Genomic DNA, 21,328 nt, shown 5'->3' with positions numbered 1-21,328 from the left:
AATTTAAACATAATCAGCAACTGTCAGGAGGAAAATAAGGTAGAAAATAAACATAGAGGCCATTATATACTGCCATTAATAAGTGACACGGGATTTCTACTTATATTTCATGGCCTAAAATAGTCAAATAGACATATCTATAATAATGAATACAAAGAAATAATACTAAATGTCAGAAAACATTAATTTTTATTGATTATTTTTCAGCTCCAAAACTAACATTTATTATTTAACTCTGTAATATCAGGGATCAGATACTGCAAACTACAGTCTCTTTCACCATCAGATTTCCTAATATGCACTGCCAGTAAGAGGCACTACAGCAAAATCAGAAGTGGGAGAAGGTGAGATAATTTATTTTTTCCCTTTTTTCGTGTGTGCGGGGAGGAGTCTGAGTATCTGTCTGATAGTCCTAACAGTGGCAGTTGACTTTACAGAGGCAATTAGCCCTAGGGATCAGCTTATTTCTTCATTCGAAGAACTGGCTGCATCATGGCCTTCAGATGTGTAAGCAGTAACAGACAGTGCCCCCTTTTCAGAGATAGGAGTATAAAATCTGTGGGGGCTTTGTAAGGAGTTCCTAGCTACTGAAGGAATCCATGCAGTATTACAGCCTCATAAGAGCACCAATTCCATCTAGCACCTACTCTAAGATCCTGAGTTCTGGAAATCCAGCTCTTTCCCCAGAACAGGTAATTCAAGAGACCAAGGCAAAAGTATCAATGCCCTTTATGATCTATTCTCAGAAGTTATACATTATACTTCCTTTTTATAAACCTTATCCTTCATGGGATAGTTTTTATCTCTGGGTGACCTTAGTGTTCCTTCTTTTTTTTTTTTTTTCCTTTCACCTTTTCCAACCTGAATTAAACATTTCTTATGTGAAATTTACCCTGGTGATATTTTCCCTTTCCTTTCTGAATCTTAATTGAGAAGAAAGGGATATTGATAAATAGCAGAAGTGTCTACCATATGTGGTATTTATGCATCATTCTTCTGTTAGTTATTCTATTTCCCCTATGGCATTGGCTCAGACGTTAGCAAAAGTATGTTTAGTTACTAGCTGAAGAGACACAAAAATTCATATCTAGGGTTTCGAACTCACAATGATTTTGCCTATATTCATTTTCAGTGGATACCAGTGAAGATACCACTGAGTGTGGTTTTTCACTTGGGGTTCACTGAGCTTCTTGAATCTTTGGGTTGATGTCTTTTAGCACTTTAGGACACTCTTTGCACTTATTGTTTTGAATATTGCTGCCCCCTATATTCTTTCTACTTTTCTTCTGGGATGCCAAATTACATGTATTAGAACTTTTGATCATGGTTCCACATGTATCTTATTCTCCATGTTCTTCTTTTCTCTATTTACTTTGGATATTTGTTATTCACGCCTACCTTCAAATGTATACTTTTAGCTATTAAAGTGATTTACTGCATTCTTCAATTTAGATATTGTTGTTTAATGCTATTAAGTTTATGATCCCTCTCTATATATTTCAAATCTATTGCAATATCATATTTTAATTATTTTATCAATTTTTTATTCCCTTGAGCATACAAAAATAATAACAATTTTATGATCATTGTGTCCTAACTCCCATGTCTGGATCATCTGTGGTTTTATTTCTATTGCTTTTATTGGTCTTGCAACCCTACATTTTTGCTTGCTTATTTGTGTTGCTGAGCACTAAACCTTATTTTAAAAATTCTTTTATGCTTCTGATAGGTTATTGTTTTCAGTGTTATGCAGAGAGAAATGAGGAGAACAACTTAACCTGAACTGGAATTAAGCTAGATTTTGAACTGAAGCTGGATTTATATAGATAGATCCAATGTACCTTTGGCTTAATTCAGTGCATAGTGTGTGGTTCTTTCAAGATTCCAGTTAATACCTTGGGGTGGGAGGTGAGATATATGTCTTCCTACCACTAGGAGTCTGGGCATTTTAGAAATGCAGAAATTATCTCTTCAAACTTCTGCTCTATTCATCTTCAAAATTTGGCAAACATCTTGAGAAGAAGCCTGCTGGATCCGCTTAAGTAGTTAGCTTCCAAATCTACACAGCTTTAAAATTGAGTAAGGGTCTTTAATGGTACAGTTGGCCATTTGTTCAAAGTCCATCAATGTTTCCATTTTTTCACTCTTAACTCTGTTGTACTATGAATAATTTTCTTGATGTATCTGACCCAAAAAAGCAGCCCTCTACCAGGGTCAAGCCAAAATTCTCATTTCTGACCAAAAGTCATATATAACAAAAAATCCCAGTGTAAAACAAATAATGAATAAAACACCTGTATGTATATTGATGTTATCTCTGAAGATTTTTCTTTTTCTTTCTGGAATTTTAATCTCTCTAATCATCACTGTTTCTGCAGTAATCTGTTTCTTTAAAAGTAAGATGTCTCCCCGCTTCACCTCTGGCTTTCTTCTAAACTGACTACCTTGCTTTCTGCAGAAAACTTCAGGAGTATCACCAGAAATTAAAGCAATAATCTTTCATATATTTCTTCATCAATTACACAATCATACATGATTTAATACATTCATATTCTCTAAAAATTATTTTATTTCATGTCCCTCAAAATAGATTTGCTTCCCTTATAGAACTCTAATAAGTGTTCCATCTTCCTCTGCTGTTTTCAAAGTTCATGTGAAGAGAATATATTTAACACATAAAAAGTGAAGCATGTTGCTTGTTAATTTAATATTTACATTTTAGACATTTTCTAAAATATAACCAATCCTCTGCAAGGAAAATATCTTACCATTCCTATATACCTAAATCAGTTACTGATATTACTGTCTATATAAAATCTCTCTAACTTCTTGGTTACCAATTCAATTTGTTCTTTCATCAATTTTTATAATTTTAATTTGGTTTTCTTAATAAAGAATAAAAGTAAAAGATTTGCTCTTCTCATGTTCCTATAATTTTACGTTATATCTCATGTCATAATAAGTCATCTCCTTGGTTTAGGGGACATGTCGGCAAAAATCTACGTGTGTTTTCTTCTAAAGGGATTTTATTAATGACTTTTCTATTATTTGTTACTTTCTAATTATGCCATTGTTTTCCTAGTTGTTATATTAGTATATAATACATATTTAATGCTATGAAGTTGTACAGAGAGAATAAGAAATGAGTATATTTGACTCATAAAAACATATGAGTCAATTTGTGAAGATTCAGTGAATTAGAAGTTACAGACAATGTTGTCATTAGACAGATGCCATTAGATAGATTGATTTTTTTTTGGAATGAAGAATGAAAAAGCTCTAGTTCTCTTCTTTCTTTGGACTAGTATTAGCTCAGACACTCTGAAAAGCCTAAAGTACTTTATACAACCTTTTAATCCCACTCCAGGAATTAGACTTCGTTTTAATATCAACATTTCTGATTTTTCTACAGATGCCATAACAAGACTTTCAATTAGCTTTGTGATTTTGTTTTTCTTTTTAGAGTTAAGGAAGAAAATAGCCAATTAGTATCTTCTCCAAAAGAATCCCCAGAGCTCCTCATCAGTTCTGAGTAAACATATTCATTATTAAAGAACAAAGATAAATCTATGGCACTGTGGAGACAAAACCTTTTTTATTCCAGAGAGAATGAGAAACTCTAAGTAGTGACCAGAGTTCTTAAAAGACAAACTAAAAAAAAAAAAAACAAAAAAAAACTATTTTGATTCTAATAAGTAAATCAGATTTTCAGATTTTAAGTTAGACTGAATCCAGACATTATTCATTTTATTTATAGGAAAAGTCAGAAAAATGTGTTTGAAATGGCACATGTAAGCTGATTGGAGAGAGAGAGAGAGAGAGGAAAAGAAAAGAAAGAAGGAAGGAAGGAGGGAGGAAAGGAAGGAAGGGAGGGAAAGAAGGAAGAAGGAAGGAAGGAAGGAAGGACGGAAGGAGGGAGAGAAGGAAGGAAGGAAGGGAGGGAAAGAAAGAAGAAGGAAGGAAGGAAGGAAGGAAGGAAGGACGGAAGGAAGGGAAGAGAGAGAGACAAAGAGAAAGATCCACAAATGTTTTTAAATATCCCTGGCTTTTAGTGTGAACAGATCTCTCTGTTAAGAGTGAGGAAATAGAGAAAAAATATGGGTTAGGAAGAAATAAATATTAAAAAAAAATCATTTAATATTACATTTTTGGCTAATGATACCAAAAAATTTCACAATGCCTCAGCAAACAAAAACCTTGTGAAATTTGTGGAAAGTAATATTTTCAGTATATTGTTGTTTTTTGTACATAATTGCTACATAAGTTATTCTGAATGTGTGTCCATAGATTAAACTCATTAAATTCAGAATTAGAAAAATAAAGAAAATATTTATGTAACTCTTGATTAAAGATTCTATATATATATATTTAAAAGAGTCTCTAAGTTTGTCTATTAGAATAGTATCATGAACAATGATTTATAGTTATTTTTATTAAAAATTTGACTAGAATGTATATATCCCTTCATACTTAGTAAAGGATTAACTACTCTAACAGTATTGACTATAAAATATTTTCTACATTGATAAAGCTACTTATGAAGTTGAAGTTTACTGAACAATTGAGTACATAAATTTCAAATTCCATGTAAAATTTTACCTTCATATTTACATACTAATTTTGAGATTTGCATAATTTTGAGATTCATGAATATTCTTTCCATTGAAAATGTTTTCATTGGCTGTACCAAACAACCCAAAGACTAACCAGAAATATATGATCAGAAAAGAGCAATTGTAAAAAGATTAATTACAAAAATTCAGTTCTAATTAGCTCTTTAAGATGTAGAAATGTGCAGAAAAGCTATATCTAGCTGAAAAAAACCTGAGATTATGTTAACAATCAGGGGATTAACCAATCTAATCTGAAAGATGTTTTCTTATGGATTGAATGAAATTGCAGGAGTTAACATTTTCGTATTTTAGACAAAACTTTAAACTAGAAAAATGTACAGGTACTTATAACAGGAACTAATAAAACCATTCTTTCTCAAAGTAAAAAAGATCTGAAAAGAGATTCTGGGGTTCTGACCACTAGGCAAAATTGTTAAAATCATAGAAGGGAATAAAGTGTGTGCTTCTCAAGTGAGTTACTTGGTTCTTCACATCACTTTTAAACCTATGCTCAGTGAAGGCTTTTTAACATATATTATTTATTTTTTTCCAGGTCTGATGAAATTCAGAAGGAATTTAATCATGAGAAACCATACAATGGTGACAACCTTCATTCTTCTAGGACTGACAGATGATTTACACTGGCAAATTGTAATTTTCCTTTTTCTATTTTTAGCATATTTATTGAGTGTCATTGGAAATCTGATCATTATCCTGCTCACCTTGCTGGATTCTCACCTCAAAACACCCATGTATTTCTGCCTTCGGAATTGTTCTGTTTTAGAAATCTTGTTGACATCTGTCTGCATCCCTAGATTCCTAGTCATCATAGTGACTATGGATAAAACTATTTCCTATGATGCTTGTGGGACACAATTATTTTTTGTCATTCTTTTGAGTGTATCGGAGTTTTTTCTGCTGGCTGCCATGTCCTATGACCTATGTCCTGTGATCCTATGATCTGCAAACCCCTGCATTATGCAACCATTATGAGCAACAGAGTCTGCAACCAGATAGCTGTTGCCTCTTGGTGGGCTGGTTTGTTAACAATCTTTCCTGGACTTACCATGGGCCTGAGATTGGAATTCTGTGATGTTAATATTATTGACCACATTTTCTGTGACTATTCTCCTCTTCTGAAACTCTACTGCACAGACACACAGGTCATAGAACTGTTAAGCTTTATTTTAGCCACTGTCACACTCCTGATTACATTGGCCCTGGTAATGGACTCCTACGCAAATATCAAAAAAACAATTCTTAAGGTTTCTTCTGCCCAGCAGAGGAAGAAGGCTTTTTCTACCTGTTCCTCCCGTATGATTGTTGTTTCCATCTCTTATGGTAGCTGTATTTTCATGTATATTAAACCTTCTGCATAAGAAAGGGCAGCTTTAAACAAAGGAGTAGCAATACTTCAGTTGCACCTTTATTAAATCCTTTTATATATCCCTTAAGAAATAAGCAAGTGAAACAAGCCATGAAGAATATAGGAAAAAAGTGTATCTTTACTACTTTGAAATAATAGTTTGGGGTATTATAATAGAATGCCACTCAAACTAATTGAAAATTGTAGCCTGAATCAGCTGGGTTTTTGACATACCCCTTTATTTTATGTTTATATTATGATAGTAACTGAAGTCACCCATAAAGAGCCATTTTATCTATTCGTGAATTTTTATCATTTCAATGGTATTTTCTGTATCCATGATATTCTCTTATGCATTGCTGAAATTACTTCTTCTTTTAACTTAATAATCTGACTTTGCTCACCCTAAAAATATTTCACTATGAATTCGTTTTGGAAATCTAAAAGCTCTCTGTTTTTCTAGCATAAATGTGCCCAGATTATAGATTACTCGTGAACTCTTTCAATATTGATTTATTTGATTTTATACATCTCTAAGAAAGATTTATTTCTTAAAACCAAATAATAATATTATTTTATTAAAGTATGTGATGTTTCCAGAAACATAATAGTGAACTTAAATAGAAGTATTTATTGGGCTAGGTGTGCTGGCGCACACCTGTAATCCCAGCTTTTTGGGAGCCCAAGGCGGGTGAATCACCTGAGGTGTTCAAGACCAGCCTGACTAACATGGTGAAACCCTGTGTCTACTTAAAAAAAAAAAAAAAATAGCCGAATGTGGTGGCACATGCCTGTAATCCCAGCTATTTGGGAGGCCAAGGCAGGAAAATTGCTTGAATCCAGAAGGCGGAGGTTGCAGTGAGCCGAGACGATGCTGTTGCACTCCAGCCTGGGCAACAGGAGAGAGATTCCGTCTCAAAAATAAGTATTTGTTTTCAGGCTTAATAATATAACCCAAATGCCCATCAATGATAGACTGGATAAAGAAAATGCAGCACATATACACCATGGAATGCTATGCAGCCATAAAAAGGAAGAGTTCGTGTCCTTTGCAGGAACATGGATGAAGCTGGAAACCATCATTCTCAGCAAACTAACACAGGAACAGAAAACCAAACACTGCATGTTCTCACTAATAAGTGGGAGTTGAACAATGAGAACACATGGACACAGAGAGGGGAACATCACACTGGGGCCTGTCAGGGGGTGGGAGGCTAGGGGAGGGATAGCATTAGGAGAAATACCTAATGTAGATGACAGGTTGATGGATGCAACAAACCACCATGGCACGTGTATACCTATGTAAGAAACCTGTACGTTCTGCACATGTATCCCAAAACTTAAAGCATAATTAAAAAAAGAAAAGTATATTATCTGGATGCAAAAAAAAAAAAAAAAAAAAAAAAAAAAAAGGAAACACAAAAAAATAATCTCCAAATCTCTATGCTAGTGTAAATGAAAGGAGCCTTTTTCATTTAGGAAAGGGAGCTTGTGTTGAAAACTAACTTAAAGATCCTAGGTAGACTATCTCAGTGTCACACAGCAAGTAAATGTTAGATCTTAAATTTGTATCTAGATTTTAAAATTCAAATCCTATGAAGTAATTATCAAGGAATATTGAGTTTTTATCAATTGGCATTAATCTGAAAAACACTTGAGAAAAAAACAGCGATTTTAAAATATTTAAAAAGCCATCCTAGGAAGCAGAGAAGATTGGCTCTGTATAACTCTAGGAACACAACTAAATCTTATGTTTGAGATTTTAAAAATATATACCTTAACTCATACAGAACTGTTTTATATCTTGTAATGTGCTATGTTTTCTCCCACTGGTGTGTCTTTACACATGCCCTTTTCTTGCTCTGCAGTTGCTTCCTTTGTATTCCAAATGTTCTGCTCTGAAATCATTGTTAATATTCTTCTAGTCTTAAGAGTCCACTTTCTCTTAAGAGACGCTTTTATTCAGTATATGTGAATTTATGTGTTCAGACACATAAAAGGGGGTATATATATATAATTAAACCATCTGACTAAACCATGGCATTTTACTTTTCAAATTTAATTTCTCATATAGCAACTTCATTATTCTCTCTTTATCTGAATTAATTTGTCTTTATGGCTTATAGTAATACAAATTATTTATTAATTATTTGTTTCACGTGTAGAATAGAAGCTCAGTTAAAGTAGGGGCTCTAATTTATTCAACACACTATTTTCAAGGCCTACCACACTATCTGGTACAAAGGCATATTAAATTACATTTGTTAAATAAATAAACGCCAACTCTAGAATGATTGTATCTTTAATTCTTTTAAAATAATTGTTTTAAAAAATTTTTAATTTCTAAATTTTGTGGGTACATAGTACGTGCATACATTATGGGATGAAATATGTTAATACAGGCATACAATGTATAATAATAATATGCTAAATGGGGTATCCATAGCTTTTATCCTTTGTGTTATGAATAATCCAACTGTACTTTTAGTTATTTTTAAATGTACAATTAAATTATTACTGAATGTAGTCACCCTGTTGTACTATCAAATACTAAATCCTATTTATTCTTTCTAACAAATTTTATGCCATTAACCATTCCCACTTCCCCCAATCCTTCAAATACTTGTTTCACATCACACTTTAATATATTTGTCAGAATTTTTTGGATCATTTCATGCTTTCTGTTAATGTAAACAATAAGACATGTTCTCTATTTAAAAAGATCGCAGTTTATATTTTAATGGAAATTACCAATATTTCTTTTTAATTATCTTTTAAAACTCATTTTAATAATACTTATCTTTAATGTTGTATTTACTTATTATACATAGCTTATCACAGTCATAAGATATTTCTATGTATATCTGTGTCTATCATTCACTTATTATCTATCTATTCTAACATATGTCTATCTACATTTGTAATTATATTTTGCTTTTATGATTCATTTTTCCAGGTAGTTATCTGTGTTTTCTCTACCTTTGTATCACTTATTTTTTCTATTAAAGTGAAACCTAAGTTCTACATTTTGGTCTCTTGCTATTTGTTTTCCACATTTCCACTAAATTATTTTTGGTCATTTAAAAATATTCTGAATTTTAATGTTTTTCGGTCTCATCACAGCTTTGATTTGCTGCAACATCAGATTTATGAATTTTTATAGATTTGACTTATCTTTCCATTATCAATTTATCAGTTTATATCTCTATAGAGCTTTGTTATTTTATCTTTCTTTTAAGCCTTTCTTATACCCTTGATTTATTTTACTTTTACTGCTATTGTCATAATTTGATTGCTTTTTTGCATGACTTTATATTTTACTTTATTTTGCTTTAAAATAGCAACTACATTTTTTTTTTTGTTTTTGAGACAGGGTCTCACTCTGTCCCCCGGGCTGGAGTGCAGTGGTTCAATCCTGGCTCACTGCAACCTCCGCCTCCTGGGTTCAAGCGATTCTCCTGCCTCAGCCTCCCGGGTAGCTGGGATTACAGGTGTGTGCCACCATACCTGGCTAGTTTTTTTGCATTTTTAGTAGAGATGGGCTTTCACCATGTTGGCCAAGCTGTTCTTCAATTCCTGACCTCAGGTGATCTGCCCACCGTGGCCTCCCAAAGTCCTGGGATTACAGGTGTGAGCCATCGCACCCGGCCAAACAACTACATAATTTTTAAAATGGCATTGAAATTACTGATGATCTTTCAAACTCTCTTGTGGATTTGGGAATTTTCAGAAATAGATTTCTCATTGTGTGAGTGTTGCATATAAGCTTCTCATTTAAAATTTGTTTTACTGATAAATTTGATATTTTTATGAGGGAAAATTGTTGTCAGAAATAGAGTGAAATAGGCCATGTGTGGTGGCACACGCCTATAATCCCAGCAACCCAGGAGGCTGAGGCAGAGGAATCACTTGCTGGGAGGTGGAGATTGCAGTGAGCTGAGATCGCGCCACTGGACTCTAGACTGGGTGACAGAGTGAGACTTGGTGTCAAACAAACAAACAAACAAACAAAAAACCCAAAAATACAGAAATAGAATAAAAATGAAATAACAAAACATGATACTCCTAGAAAATACAAGCTCCACATAACAGAATTTGACTTTAATCAGGGACAGGTAGGCTTTACATTTTGAGCTGGTCTACTGAAGATTGATCTTTCCTTCCCTCCCTCCCTCCCTCCCTCCCTCCCTCCCTCCCTCCCTCCCTCCCTTCCTTCCTTCCTTCCTTCCTTCCTTCCTTCCTTCCTTTCTTCTTTCCTTCCTTCCTTCCTTCATCCCTCCCTCCTTCCCTCCCTGCTTCCCTCCTTCCTTCCTTCCCTCCTTCCTTCCTCTTTCTTTCTTTTTTTTTGAGTGTATTGAATGACAATTATTTTCCACATATTTTCTTTCTTCTCTTTTTTTATAGGTTTTATATTATGTTTTTCTTTTATATTTTAAACTTTGTTTTGTTACAGCCAAATCTCTAAAGGCAGAGTTTTGTATACAACTCCCATTACCATTGTTTTGGGCATGTGACATATTCCAGTATCCTCTCTTCTTCTGCACTAAAAGAATAAATTAAAAAACCAGAATTATCAACAGGGTGTATGACAGATATTTTCCCAAAAAATTTGTGTATGTGTGTATTATATCTATGAAAATCCAATAAATCACCACCACTACTCACCACACAACATACATTTCTTTTATACTTTAAGGCATACATCATAATATACTCAAACGTCACTTTATTTCTAGTATCAGAACCTATTGAGGGAGAAAAAAATGGCTATTAACTACAAACCAAAACAAAACAAAAGAACTTATCCTCTGAATGTGGGGACAAAGAATGAAGTTTTGTAGTATCTTTCTTTTTTATTATACTTTAAGTTTTGGGATACATGTGCAGAACGTGCAGGTTTGTTACATAGGTATACACATGCCATGGTGATTTGCTGCACCCATCAACCCATCGTCTACATTAGGTATTTCTCCTACTGCTATCCCTCCAATATGATTGGTGTCCTTAGAAGAGGAGACAAGGACACACAGAGAAAAGACATGTGAAGATGGAGGCAGAAATTATAGTGATGGAGCTACAAGCCAAGGAATGCCAAGAATTGTTTTCTACTACAAAAAGCTAGAAAAGGGAAAAAAGGATGTTTCCCTAGAGCCTTCAGAAGCATGACCCTTTTGTCACCTTGATTTCAGATTGCTAGCCTTCAGAACTGTGAAAAAATAAATTTCTTGCAAACCAAAACCGTAATAAGACAACATCTCACACCAGTCAGAATGACTATTATTAAAAAGTCAAAAAACATAACTCTTAGATCTGGCTTCTTGATGCTATTTTCTAGATCTCATAGGCATGCTTCATTTCTGTTTATTCTCTTTTCTTTTGTCTCTTCTAACTGTGTATTTTCAAATAGCCTGTCTTCAACTTCATTAATTCTTTTTTAATTTTTAATTTTTGTTGATACATAGTAGGGACATGTAATTATGGAGTACATGAGGGTTGGGTTTTTTTTTTTTTTTTTTTTTTTGGGTACGGAGTTTCACTCTTGTCACCTAGACTGGAGTGCAATGGCACGATCTCAGCTCACTGCAACCTCTGCCTCCTGGGTTCAAGCGATTCTCCTACCTAAGCCTGCCAAGTAGCTGGGACAACAGGTTCCCGCCACTGCCACCATGCCCAGCTAATTTGTGTAGTTTCAGTAGAGATGGCGTTTCACCATGCTGGCCAGGCTGATCTCTAGAAGGAAAGAGCAGAATGGTGGTTACCAGAGTCTAGGGTAGTTGGGGTTGGGAGTAGATGGATTGGATGGGTAGATGTTGGTCAAAAAGAAGGAATAAGTTCAAGAAATCTGTAGTATGACGTAGCAACTCCAGTTAATAACAATATGTTGTGTTCTTGAAAAGTGCTAAGAGAGTGTATGTAAAGTGTTCTCACTACAAAAAATAACTATGTGAGGTAATGAATATGTTAATTAACTAGATTTAGTCATCTCACAAGTATGTATACTTCAAAATGTAATGTTATATATAATAAATGCATATAATTTTATGTCAATTTAAAAAATAAAAAACAAAAATAAAAATATATCTAATGGTTTTTAATAATATGCCTCATAAAAATAACTGGAGGGAAATTTAAGTAATTGAATGTGCTATAAAATTTATTTACCTAATTCCTAAATAACACATCATTCCTAACAGTAATCCTTTTCATGTGGAGCTTTGCCTATTAGTGTTTTTGGCCACAGAAAGAGAGTAAACAGACTGCTTTGTCCAATTTTCTCTACACTATTTTAAGTTGTTAATAATCTCATTTGTACATCACACTAAAATCCTTATTGACAGCAAAATTGACAACCTTTCTGTGCTCTCGGGCAATTCCTCCCCTGTCTTTTTACCTATTTCTCTCTCTCTCTTTATAGAGTGATCTGTATGAATGATTTCAATTTCAGGAGGGGATTGAAGGTAGAATCACTGAATGACTGTTGAAAGGTTTCACTTAGCATCTTGTGAATCAGACACAAAGAAAGTATCTGAAGTTTTAGGAAGGCGTAGAGATAATACCAAAAGTAGTTTCAAACAAGTAGAAAACACCACCACCATTCCTGAGTTACAATGTTGTTTTTGAACAAATGATAAACTTGGTTTGTCTTTTATAAAAACATGATTATGTGGAATATCAGAAAAATGTTAAGACATTTACTCTAGCCTTACTTAAAGAAATTTAACTGCTCTCTCCTCCTGCCGCCCAAGATGCCGAAAGGAAAGAAGGCCAAGGGAAAGAAGGTGGCTCCGGCCCCTGCTGTCGTGAAAAAGCAGGAGGCCAAGAAAGTAGTGAATCTCCTGTTTGAGAAAAGACCTAAGAATTTTGGCATTGGACAGGACATCCAGCCCAAAAGAGACCTCACCCGCTTTGTGAAATGGCCTCGCTATATCAGGTTGCAGTGGCAGAGAGCCATCCTCTATAAGCGGCTGAAAGTGCCTCCTGCTATTAACCAGTTCACCCAGGCCCTGGACCGCCAGACAGCTACTCAGCTGCTTAAGCTGGCCCACAATACAGACCAGAGACAAAGCAAGAGAAGAAGCAGAGGCTGTTGGCCCGGGCCCAGAAGAAAGCTGCTGGCAAAGGGGACGTCCCCATTAAGAGACCACCTGTCCTTCGAGCAGGAGTTAACACCGTCACCACCTTGGTGGAGAACAAGAAAGCTCAGCTGGTGGTGATTGCACACGACATGGATCCCATCGAGCTGGTTGTCTTCTTGCCTGCCCTGTGTGGTAAAATGGGGGTCTCTTACTGCATTATCAAAGGGAAGGCCAGACTGGGCTATCTAGTCCACAGGAAGACCTGCACCACTGTCGCCTTCACACAGGTGAACTCTGAAGACAAAAGCGCTTTGGCTAAGCTGGTGGAAGCTATCAGGACCAATTCCAACGACAGATACGATGAGATCCGCCGTCCTTGGGGTGGCAATGTCCTGGGTCCCAAGTCTGTGGCTTGTATCGCCAAGCTCCAAAAGGCAAAGGCTAAAGAACTTGCCACTAAACTGGGTTAAATGTACACTGCTGAGTTTTCTGTACATAAAAATAATTAAAATACAAATTTTCCTTCAACAAAAAATAAATTTAACTAAGTACAAGCATCTGTACTTGATTAAATTCAAATTAAAATCAAGACAGGAATGTCATGCAAGATAAAAATTACTGGTGTCCTATTTTTCTATCCTAATTATCTATTAATTTAATTTACCTTTCCTTCTGAGTGTGTGTGTGTGTGTGTGTGTATATATACATATATATATATATATATATATATATACACCAAACAGTAAAGCATTTACTAAAATTGTCTGATTGTATGATTTTACTTAGATTTTATGATCACTTTTGTGATTAATGATTATAACATTTTTATTTATCACTAACTATCTGTTATTTTGATCCCAAGAGAATCAGTGATTTATGAATGATTATTACTCTGTTGAGAGCATTTTTAATATCTAAGACTTGAGTAATGTTCCAAGAGAATATGAATTAATGAAGTTGCCAATTACAGTAATATTGACATTTTCATTCTTAACAACCATTTATTTGCTAGAATCAATTTCCAAGATGATTTTTTACCAATGAAATTTAATAATTATTTATGATTTCTATAACTTCAAAACAATAGTGACAATAATTGCCATGTAATTTAAAAATGGTTATGACCCAGACATATTTTCTGTAAGCATTATACAAATGTAATTTTTCACATTGTGGAAAGTATTTTTTGAAATAGTACAGTATGGACATTAAATACGAGTATAAATTGTTAATAAAAAACCTCTAAATGCCTGACCTATTTTATGTATAAAATATTTACATAAAAATACATAATAAATAATAGTGAATAATATTTCACCTTACAGCATGATACTACTACTGTAGGAAAGATTCATAGTGATTTTCAGGGGTTTACATTTATTGAACATTGGAATCAACTTCTTCAGAAAAATTTTTGTTGATTAAGAAAATTTACTTTCCCTGACTCTCTAATTTTCCAGTTTCTCTCTTCTTTCCCTCTCTTTCCCTCTATCTCTCTTTATCTATCTATCATGTAGATTATATATGTATATACACTTCATCTTAACTTAGTTAACGTTTGTATGTTGTTTCCACACTCCTGATTTTCCCTTTTGCATTTCTGCTTACTTGTTGTAATCTTAATAAAAGCAAACTTTCAATGTCTCTTTTTTTTTTTTTTTTTTTTTTTTTGAGACGGAGTCTCGCTCTGTCGCCCAGGCTCACTGCAAGCTCCGCCTCCGGGGTTCACTCCATTCTCCTGCCTGGGCCTCCAGAGTAGCTGGGACTACAGGCGCCTGCCACCAGGTCCGGCAATTTTTTATTTATTTTTATTTATTTTATTTTTTATTTTTAGTAGAGACTGGGTTTTGCTGTGTTAGCTAGGATGGTTAGGATGATCTCCATCTCCTGACCTCGTGATCCACCTGCCTCCGCCTCCCAAAGTGCTGGGATTACAGGTGTGAGCCAACGCACCCAACCCACAATGTCTCATTTCTTTACAAATTGCCACAATAAAGAATTCATAATCAAATAATTATGTAATCATTATCATGTAATTTTCATTTTGTGATGATATTAGAATCTGTTTGAAAAAAAAAAGTATGCCATTCCATAAAACACAATGGTAAGAAATAGACAAGTGCTGAAGGATGCTCACATCTATAAAAAAAAGTATCTGTTACAGACTTAGAAAACCTGCAGAGCTCTTTACATTCACCTGTATATCAGATGAAGCTGAAAACCAAGGAACCAAACTACAATCCATTTATCCTGTGTCTAGTCAGATTCACAGCTACTATTCCAAGACAACCAATTTTTCTCTTCTTGTTTTAGAAATTTTAAAATAACTTTTTTATTTTGTTTTATTTTATCGAGATAGAGTCTCGCTCTGTCGCCCAGGCTGGAGTGCAGAGGTGCGATCTTGGCTCACTGTAGCCTCCACCTCTTGTGCTCAAGCGATCCTCCCACCTCAGCCTCTTAAGTAGCTGGGACTACAGGTGCATGCCAGCATGCCCAGCTAATTTTTGTATTTTTTGTAGAGTTGGGGTTTTACCATGTTGCTCAGACTTGTCTTGAACTCTTGTACTCTAGTAATTTGCCTGCCTCAGCCTCCCGAAGTGCTGGAATTACAGGCATCTTTTTTTATTATTATTTTAAAATAGAGATAGGGTCTTGCTATGTTGTCCAGGCTGGTCTCAAACTTCTAGCCTCAAGTGATCCACCAGCCTCAGCCTCTCAAAGTGCTGGGATTACAGGCGTGAGCCACCATGTTTGGACAATTTTTATTTATTTATTTTTTTGAGACAGGATCTCACTCTGTTGTCCAGGGTGGAGTGCAGTAGCATGATGAGAGCTCACTGCAGCCTCAACCTCCAAGGTCGAAGCAATTCCCGCACCTCATCTTCTTGAGTAGCTGGGACCACAGATGTGTGCCACCATGCTGAGCTAATTTTTAAATTTTTTTTGTGTGCAGACAGGCTCTCACTATGTTGCCAAGGCTGGTCTTAAACTTCTGGGCTCAAGCAATCCTCCCAGCTTGGCCTCCCAAAGTGCTGAGATTTCAGGCATGAGCCACCACACCCAGCCAAGATTGCATTTTTGATTTGGTTCTCAGTTTGAATGTTACTGGTGTATAGAAATGCTACTGACTTTTCTATGTTGATTTTATATCCTGAAATTTTACTCAAGTCATTTATCAGGTCTAGGAGTCTTTTTGAGGAATCTTTAAAGTTTTCTAGGTACAGAATTATATTTTCAGTAAACAGAGATCATTTGACTTCCTCTTTTCCTATTTGGATGCCTTTCATTTCTCTCTCTTGCCTGATTGCTTTGGCTAGGGCTTCCAGTATTATGTTGAATAGGAGTGCTGAGAGGGGACATCCTTGTCTTATTCCAGTTCTTAGGGGGAATGCATACAACTTTTGCTGGTTTAGTATGATATTGGCTGTGGGTCTGTCATAGATGGCTGTTATTGTTTTGGTCTATGTTCCTTCAATGAGTAGTTTGTTGAGTGTTTTTGTCATGAAGAGATGTTGGATTTATTGACTACTTTTTCTGTGTCTATTGAGATGATCATATGGTTTTTATTTTTAATTCTGTTTAAGATTCTGTTTAAGTGGTGAATCACATTTATCGATTTGTATATGTTGAACCATCCTTGCATCCAGTTATAAAGCCCACTTAATCGTGATGAATTATCTTTTTGATGTGCTGCTGGATTTGACAACCAGTTTTCTTAATGACACATGGGAGTTGAGGGACTCATTAACTATAGGAACTGGGCTTGAACACATTTTTTACAGTTCTCAAATACCTCTAAAAGTCATTTTCTTGGGCATAGGTGAAGGGAGTGAAACCTTCTGTGAAAGAGACAATGGAAAGATAAAGAAAATATTATGGGTTTACTAATAAAGGAAAATCCAAGACATTAATAATTCACATGTCATCATTAGCCAAATACCTTATAAAAAGGCAGTATCACACCATTGTAGACCTTACTTTGTCATTTTCTTCATATCAGTAGAAAGGCAATTTTGTATCAATTTAAGGAATCTGAACACAAATATGACTTGCCTTTATAGACCATAGTTTTTCGTTTAAAATATTGGCAGAAACAGAAAAGTTCTCTGTTAAGTAACCTATTTTTAAGGAACAATCACCAAAGAAAAATAGAACATAAATAATATCAACTCTTTGATTACGCTTTGCTTTTTTTTCTAGGAAAGCTAAGACAAAAAATAATACAACCTTAATTCAAACGACAGAGATAATAGCTGCACGTTTGTCTTACACTTCTATTTAATGTTTACACACATTTTAACGACATTTCATTGACAAATACAAGGAAACATTTTAATAATGCTTTTAGTTTTATAACATGTTTTTCCTGGTTACACTGAAGAAAAAATTTTAGATATATTAATTAAGATACATAGTTTATATATTTCACATAAAATTAATTTCATAGTTGAATGTGGTTTTTAGTAAGTTTTAAATTTATAGCTCTCTCTTTTATGAATGAATTCATAATCTATTTTGCCTTTATATAATAAACAATAGTGATTATTAATTTACCTAAAATTTAGTTACATAGGTGAGAGACCAAACACTTTCTATACAGTTTTTTTAAAAGAGTTAAATCTTGGCTTTTAGGCCAATTACATAAAGAAGTGTTGATGATATGTAACTACGTCTAACCAAAAGAGTGAAATAAGGTGTTTAGAAAGAGTTTATATAGAGAAGGGTAGAGAGTTTTTCATTCAGCTTTGCCTTTAGGTGTACATTTTTTACATAATCACATTCATTTATTTAAAGAAAAGATCATCTTCTGGACCAAGCTATTTAAGGCTTGCTTAACTTGCTGATTTCTCAGTGTGTATATGAAGGGATTCAAGAGAGGAGCCACTGAGGTATTGAGCACAGCTACTCCTTTGCTGAAAGTCACCCTTTCTCTGGCAGAAGTCTTAATGTACATGAAGATGCAGCTACCGTAAGAGATGGAGACAACTATCATATGCGAGGAGCAAGTGGAAAAGGCTTTTTTCCTTTGACTCATAGAAGGAATTTTCAGAATTGTCCAGATGATGTTTGTGTAGGAGAGAATAACTAATGTCAAGGTGACCATCAATGTTACCACAGCTAAAAAAAATGCCATGAATTCTAGAAAGTGAGTGTTTGTGCAAGAAAGCTGCAGCACTGGAGAGGAGTCACAGATAAAATGATCAATTACACTGGAGGCACAGAAATCCAACTGCAGCAGAAGCATTACTGGTGGAAAGATTATCAGAAACCCTGCAAGCCAGGAGCTAAAGACAAGAAGGATACAAACTCTGGTGTTCATGATGGTTGTGTAACGAAGAGGTTTGCAGATGGCCATGCAGCGGTCATAGGACATGGCAGCCAGAAGGTAAAATTCTGTCACCCCCAAGAAGATGAAAAAAAATAGCTGAGCCACACACCCATTATAAGAAATGGTTCTGTCTCCTGTCACAACGGTGACAAGGAATCTGGGAATGCAGACAGACGTGAATGAAATTTCCAGGAATGAGAAGTTCTGAAGGAAGAAATACATGGGAGTCTGCAGATGGGGATCTGAAAGTGTGAGGGTGATAATGATCAGGTTCCCAGTCACACTTAACATGTAGGTAACAAGAAGAAATATGAAAAGTACAACCTGCCACTGTGGGTCACTTGTCAATCCAAGAAGAATAAAGTCTGTTACTGCTGTGGAATTTCTCATTATTTTTTTCTTTAGAAAAGTATTCTGTATTTTAGCTGTAAAATAGGTGAAGAAACCAGAAAGCTATGACACCAGTAAAGAAAATTAGTATTTTTTTTCTGTCTGGCTTTTTCTATTTACCATAATGCCTTCCAGGTTCATCCATGATGTCACAAATGGCAGTGTGGCAGTATCTCCTTCTTTTATGAGACTGGATAACATTCCATTGTATCTAGTTATCCACCTATGCATCTATCTATTTAATACATATGTATATATTCAATGTCTTCAAAGGGTTTAAACTTGTAGCTATGTATGATAAATAAATCTAGAGAGCTAATGTACAGCACAAAGGCTACAGTTAATAATGTATTGCGTAAGATAACTATGGGATGTGATGGATAGAATAATTTTGCTTGGACGTAGTAATCCTTTCTCTGTATATACACATATAGAAAGATTATGTTATATACCTTACGTATACACAATGAAATTAACTGTAGGCTGGGTGCAGTGGCTCATGCCTGTAATCCCACTGCTTTGGGAGGCTAAGGCAGATGGATCACCTGAAGTCAAGAGTTTGAGACCAGCCTGGCCAACATAGTGAAACTTTGTCTCTACTAAAAATACAAAAGATTAGTGGAGTGTGGTGGCAGGGGCCTTTAATCCCAGCTACTCGGGAGGTTGAGGCAGGAGAATTGCTTGAACCCGGGAGGTAGAGGTTGCAGTGAGCTGAGATTGTACCATTGCACTCCAGCCTGGGCAATAAGAGTGAAATTCCACCTCAAAAAAAAAATAATAATAAATAAAAAAGGAAAAGAAACTAAATGTAAAAAAAAATTAACTTTAGGCCGGATGCTATGGCTCATGCCTGTAATCCCAGCACTTTGGGAGACTGAGGCAGATGGATCACCTGAGGTCAGGAGTCCGAGAACAGCCTGGCCAATATGGTGAAACCTCATCTTTACTAAAAATACAAAGAAATTACCTGGGTATGGTGACGCACGCCTGTAGTCTCAGCTACTCCAGAGGCTGAGGCGGGAGAATTGCTTGAACCCAGGAGGTGGAGGTTGCAGTGAGCCGAGATTGTGCCATTGCACTCCAGCCTGGGCAATAGAGGGAGACTCTGTCTCAAAACACACACACACACACACACACACACACACACACACACACACACACACCCCTTTAGAAAACCTCATTGTTGCTTTTTGCTTTTAGAGAAAAACGGTTTTGTACTCTATAGATACCAAATACATTTTAAAAACTCTGTTGTTACCTTATAAATCAATTATTTCTATATTTCCTTCATTATATTTTTACATATTTCAGAATAAATCTCTGTCTTCTAAATGTTTCAGTATATTCCCTGAAAACAAGAAAAAAGAAACTAAAACTTCTGAGATTAAGACTTTTTCAAATGAAGCTCATGAGAATTCATAGCCAGCCGACTATGGTAGTCTTTGAAAATTTTTTATTGTTATTTTTCTCTTTATCTGTTCCGTTCTTTTTCTTTTGAATGAGGGTGGAGAAAGAGACGCTTATTCAAAAGAAAAGAAAAAAAGAAAGCATGTCTTTCTCCAGCCTCATTCAAATTTTTATAATCTACTTTTTACAATTGACTCAGTTGTCTTTACTCAGAGAAATTTATCAGAGAAATGTCTCTGATAATGGTACATAGAAGTGTTTCGTGGACAGAAGAGTATCATATTCTTTACATTATCTTTTCTTTATCTATTTCATTTAAATTGTGTGGTTTAATTTGACTTATATGTAATGTGAATAACTGAATTTATATAAAACATAAATATAAGCCATTAAAGCAAAAATTATATTCCTGAAAAAACATACTTACTTTTATGGTAAATATGAATGGTTTAGTGTATCTTATTTCAAAAGGTTTATTCATTGCTGAAACATAAATGCTGTTGGATTTTTCAAGAGCTTTTGCAATCTATTTTTCCTCTATCATCTTGTATTTGTAACAAAATATCCAAAATATTGATAATAAAGAACAATTTCAAGAGCTTCTCTGTAACGTTTACAAGAAGGGCATACATAAATACATTTTTATACATCAACCCAAATTTCACCAAGGATCTGAGATCTTAGGATATCCTACCTATTGCCACTTTAAAAAGTATTATCTTGCTATAAATTTTAGTTGAAATGAAGGCTAATATAGTGTCTTTCCAAGCTTGAAAGGTAAGAAGAAATGATCTTCTGTGCAGAAGCAATGTTATTCAAGCTAGTCATGATTTTATCTGCTCTGTTTACGATGGACTCGGGGGATTAGTTAAATGAATAAATAAAAGGTACCATGAAGATTGGTGTTCTCATGACACCAATCACTAAATAATAGTCCAAATTGGTATACAATGTAGAATAAAATATTTAGGTGATACAGAAGCCTGAAATTAGAGCAGAAAAATATATAGAAAAATTTACTTTTTTATAATAATCCAAAACTGCAGTAATAGAAGAAAATAAATAATGAAGTAAAAAAGATTCGTAGTCTTTAAATGGTCAACTACTAAATTGTTAGTGAGTTGATTCTCTATTTTAGGGAAATGTT

The 21,328-nt window shown here is 34.7% G+C and overlaps 1 protein-coding gene and 2 pseudogenes across 1 annotated transcript; 2 read left to right on the top strand and 1 right to left on the bottom strand.

The window, feature by feature from the left end:
• Window positions 1–5,195: 5,195 nt before the first annotated feature.
• Window positions 5,196–6,135, top strand: LOC706111 (olfactory receptor 6C74-like; annotated as a pseudogene).
• A 6,568-nt stretch (window positions 6,136–12,703) lies between these two features.
• On the top strand, window positions 12,704–13,525 carry LOC707979 (large ribosomal subunit protein eL8 pseudogene; annotated as a pseudogene).
• A 4,310-nt stretch (window positions 13,526–17,835) lies between these two features.
• Window positions 17,836–18,774, bottom strand: LOC100425229 (olfactory receptor 6C75). Its single transcript, XM_015151945.3, has one exon. It carries the CDS (start codon window positions 18,772–18,774, stop codon window positions 17,836–17,838), a length of 939 nt encoding a protein of 312 aa, XP_015007431.3.
• Window positions 18,775–21,328: the final 2,554 nt, after the last annotated feature.

Source organism: Macaca mulatta, chromosome 11 (assembly GCF_049350105.2).
Source record: "Macaca mulatta isolate MMU2019108-1 chromosome 11, T2T-MMU8v2.0, whole genome shotgun sequence".
NCBI lineage: Eukaryota > Metazoa > Chordata > Mammalia > Primates > Cercopithecidae > Macaca > Macaca mulatta.
This window is presented reverse-complemented; position numbering and strand designations above follow the sequence as displayed.

Coding starts and splice junctions, on each gene's coding strand:
- LOC100425229 (XM_015151945.3), bottom strand. CDS start 18,774: ATGAGAAATTCCACAGCAGTAACAGACTTTATTCTTCTTGGATTGACA.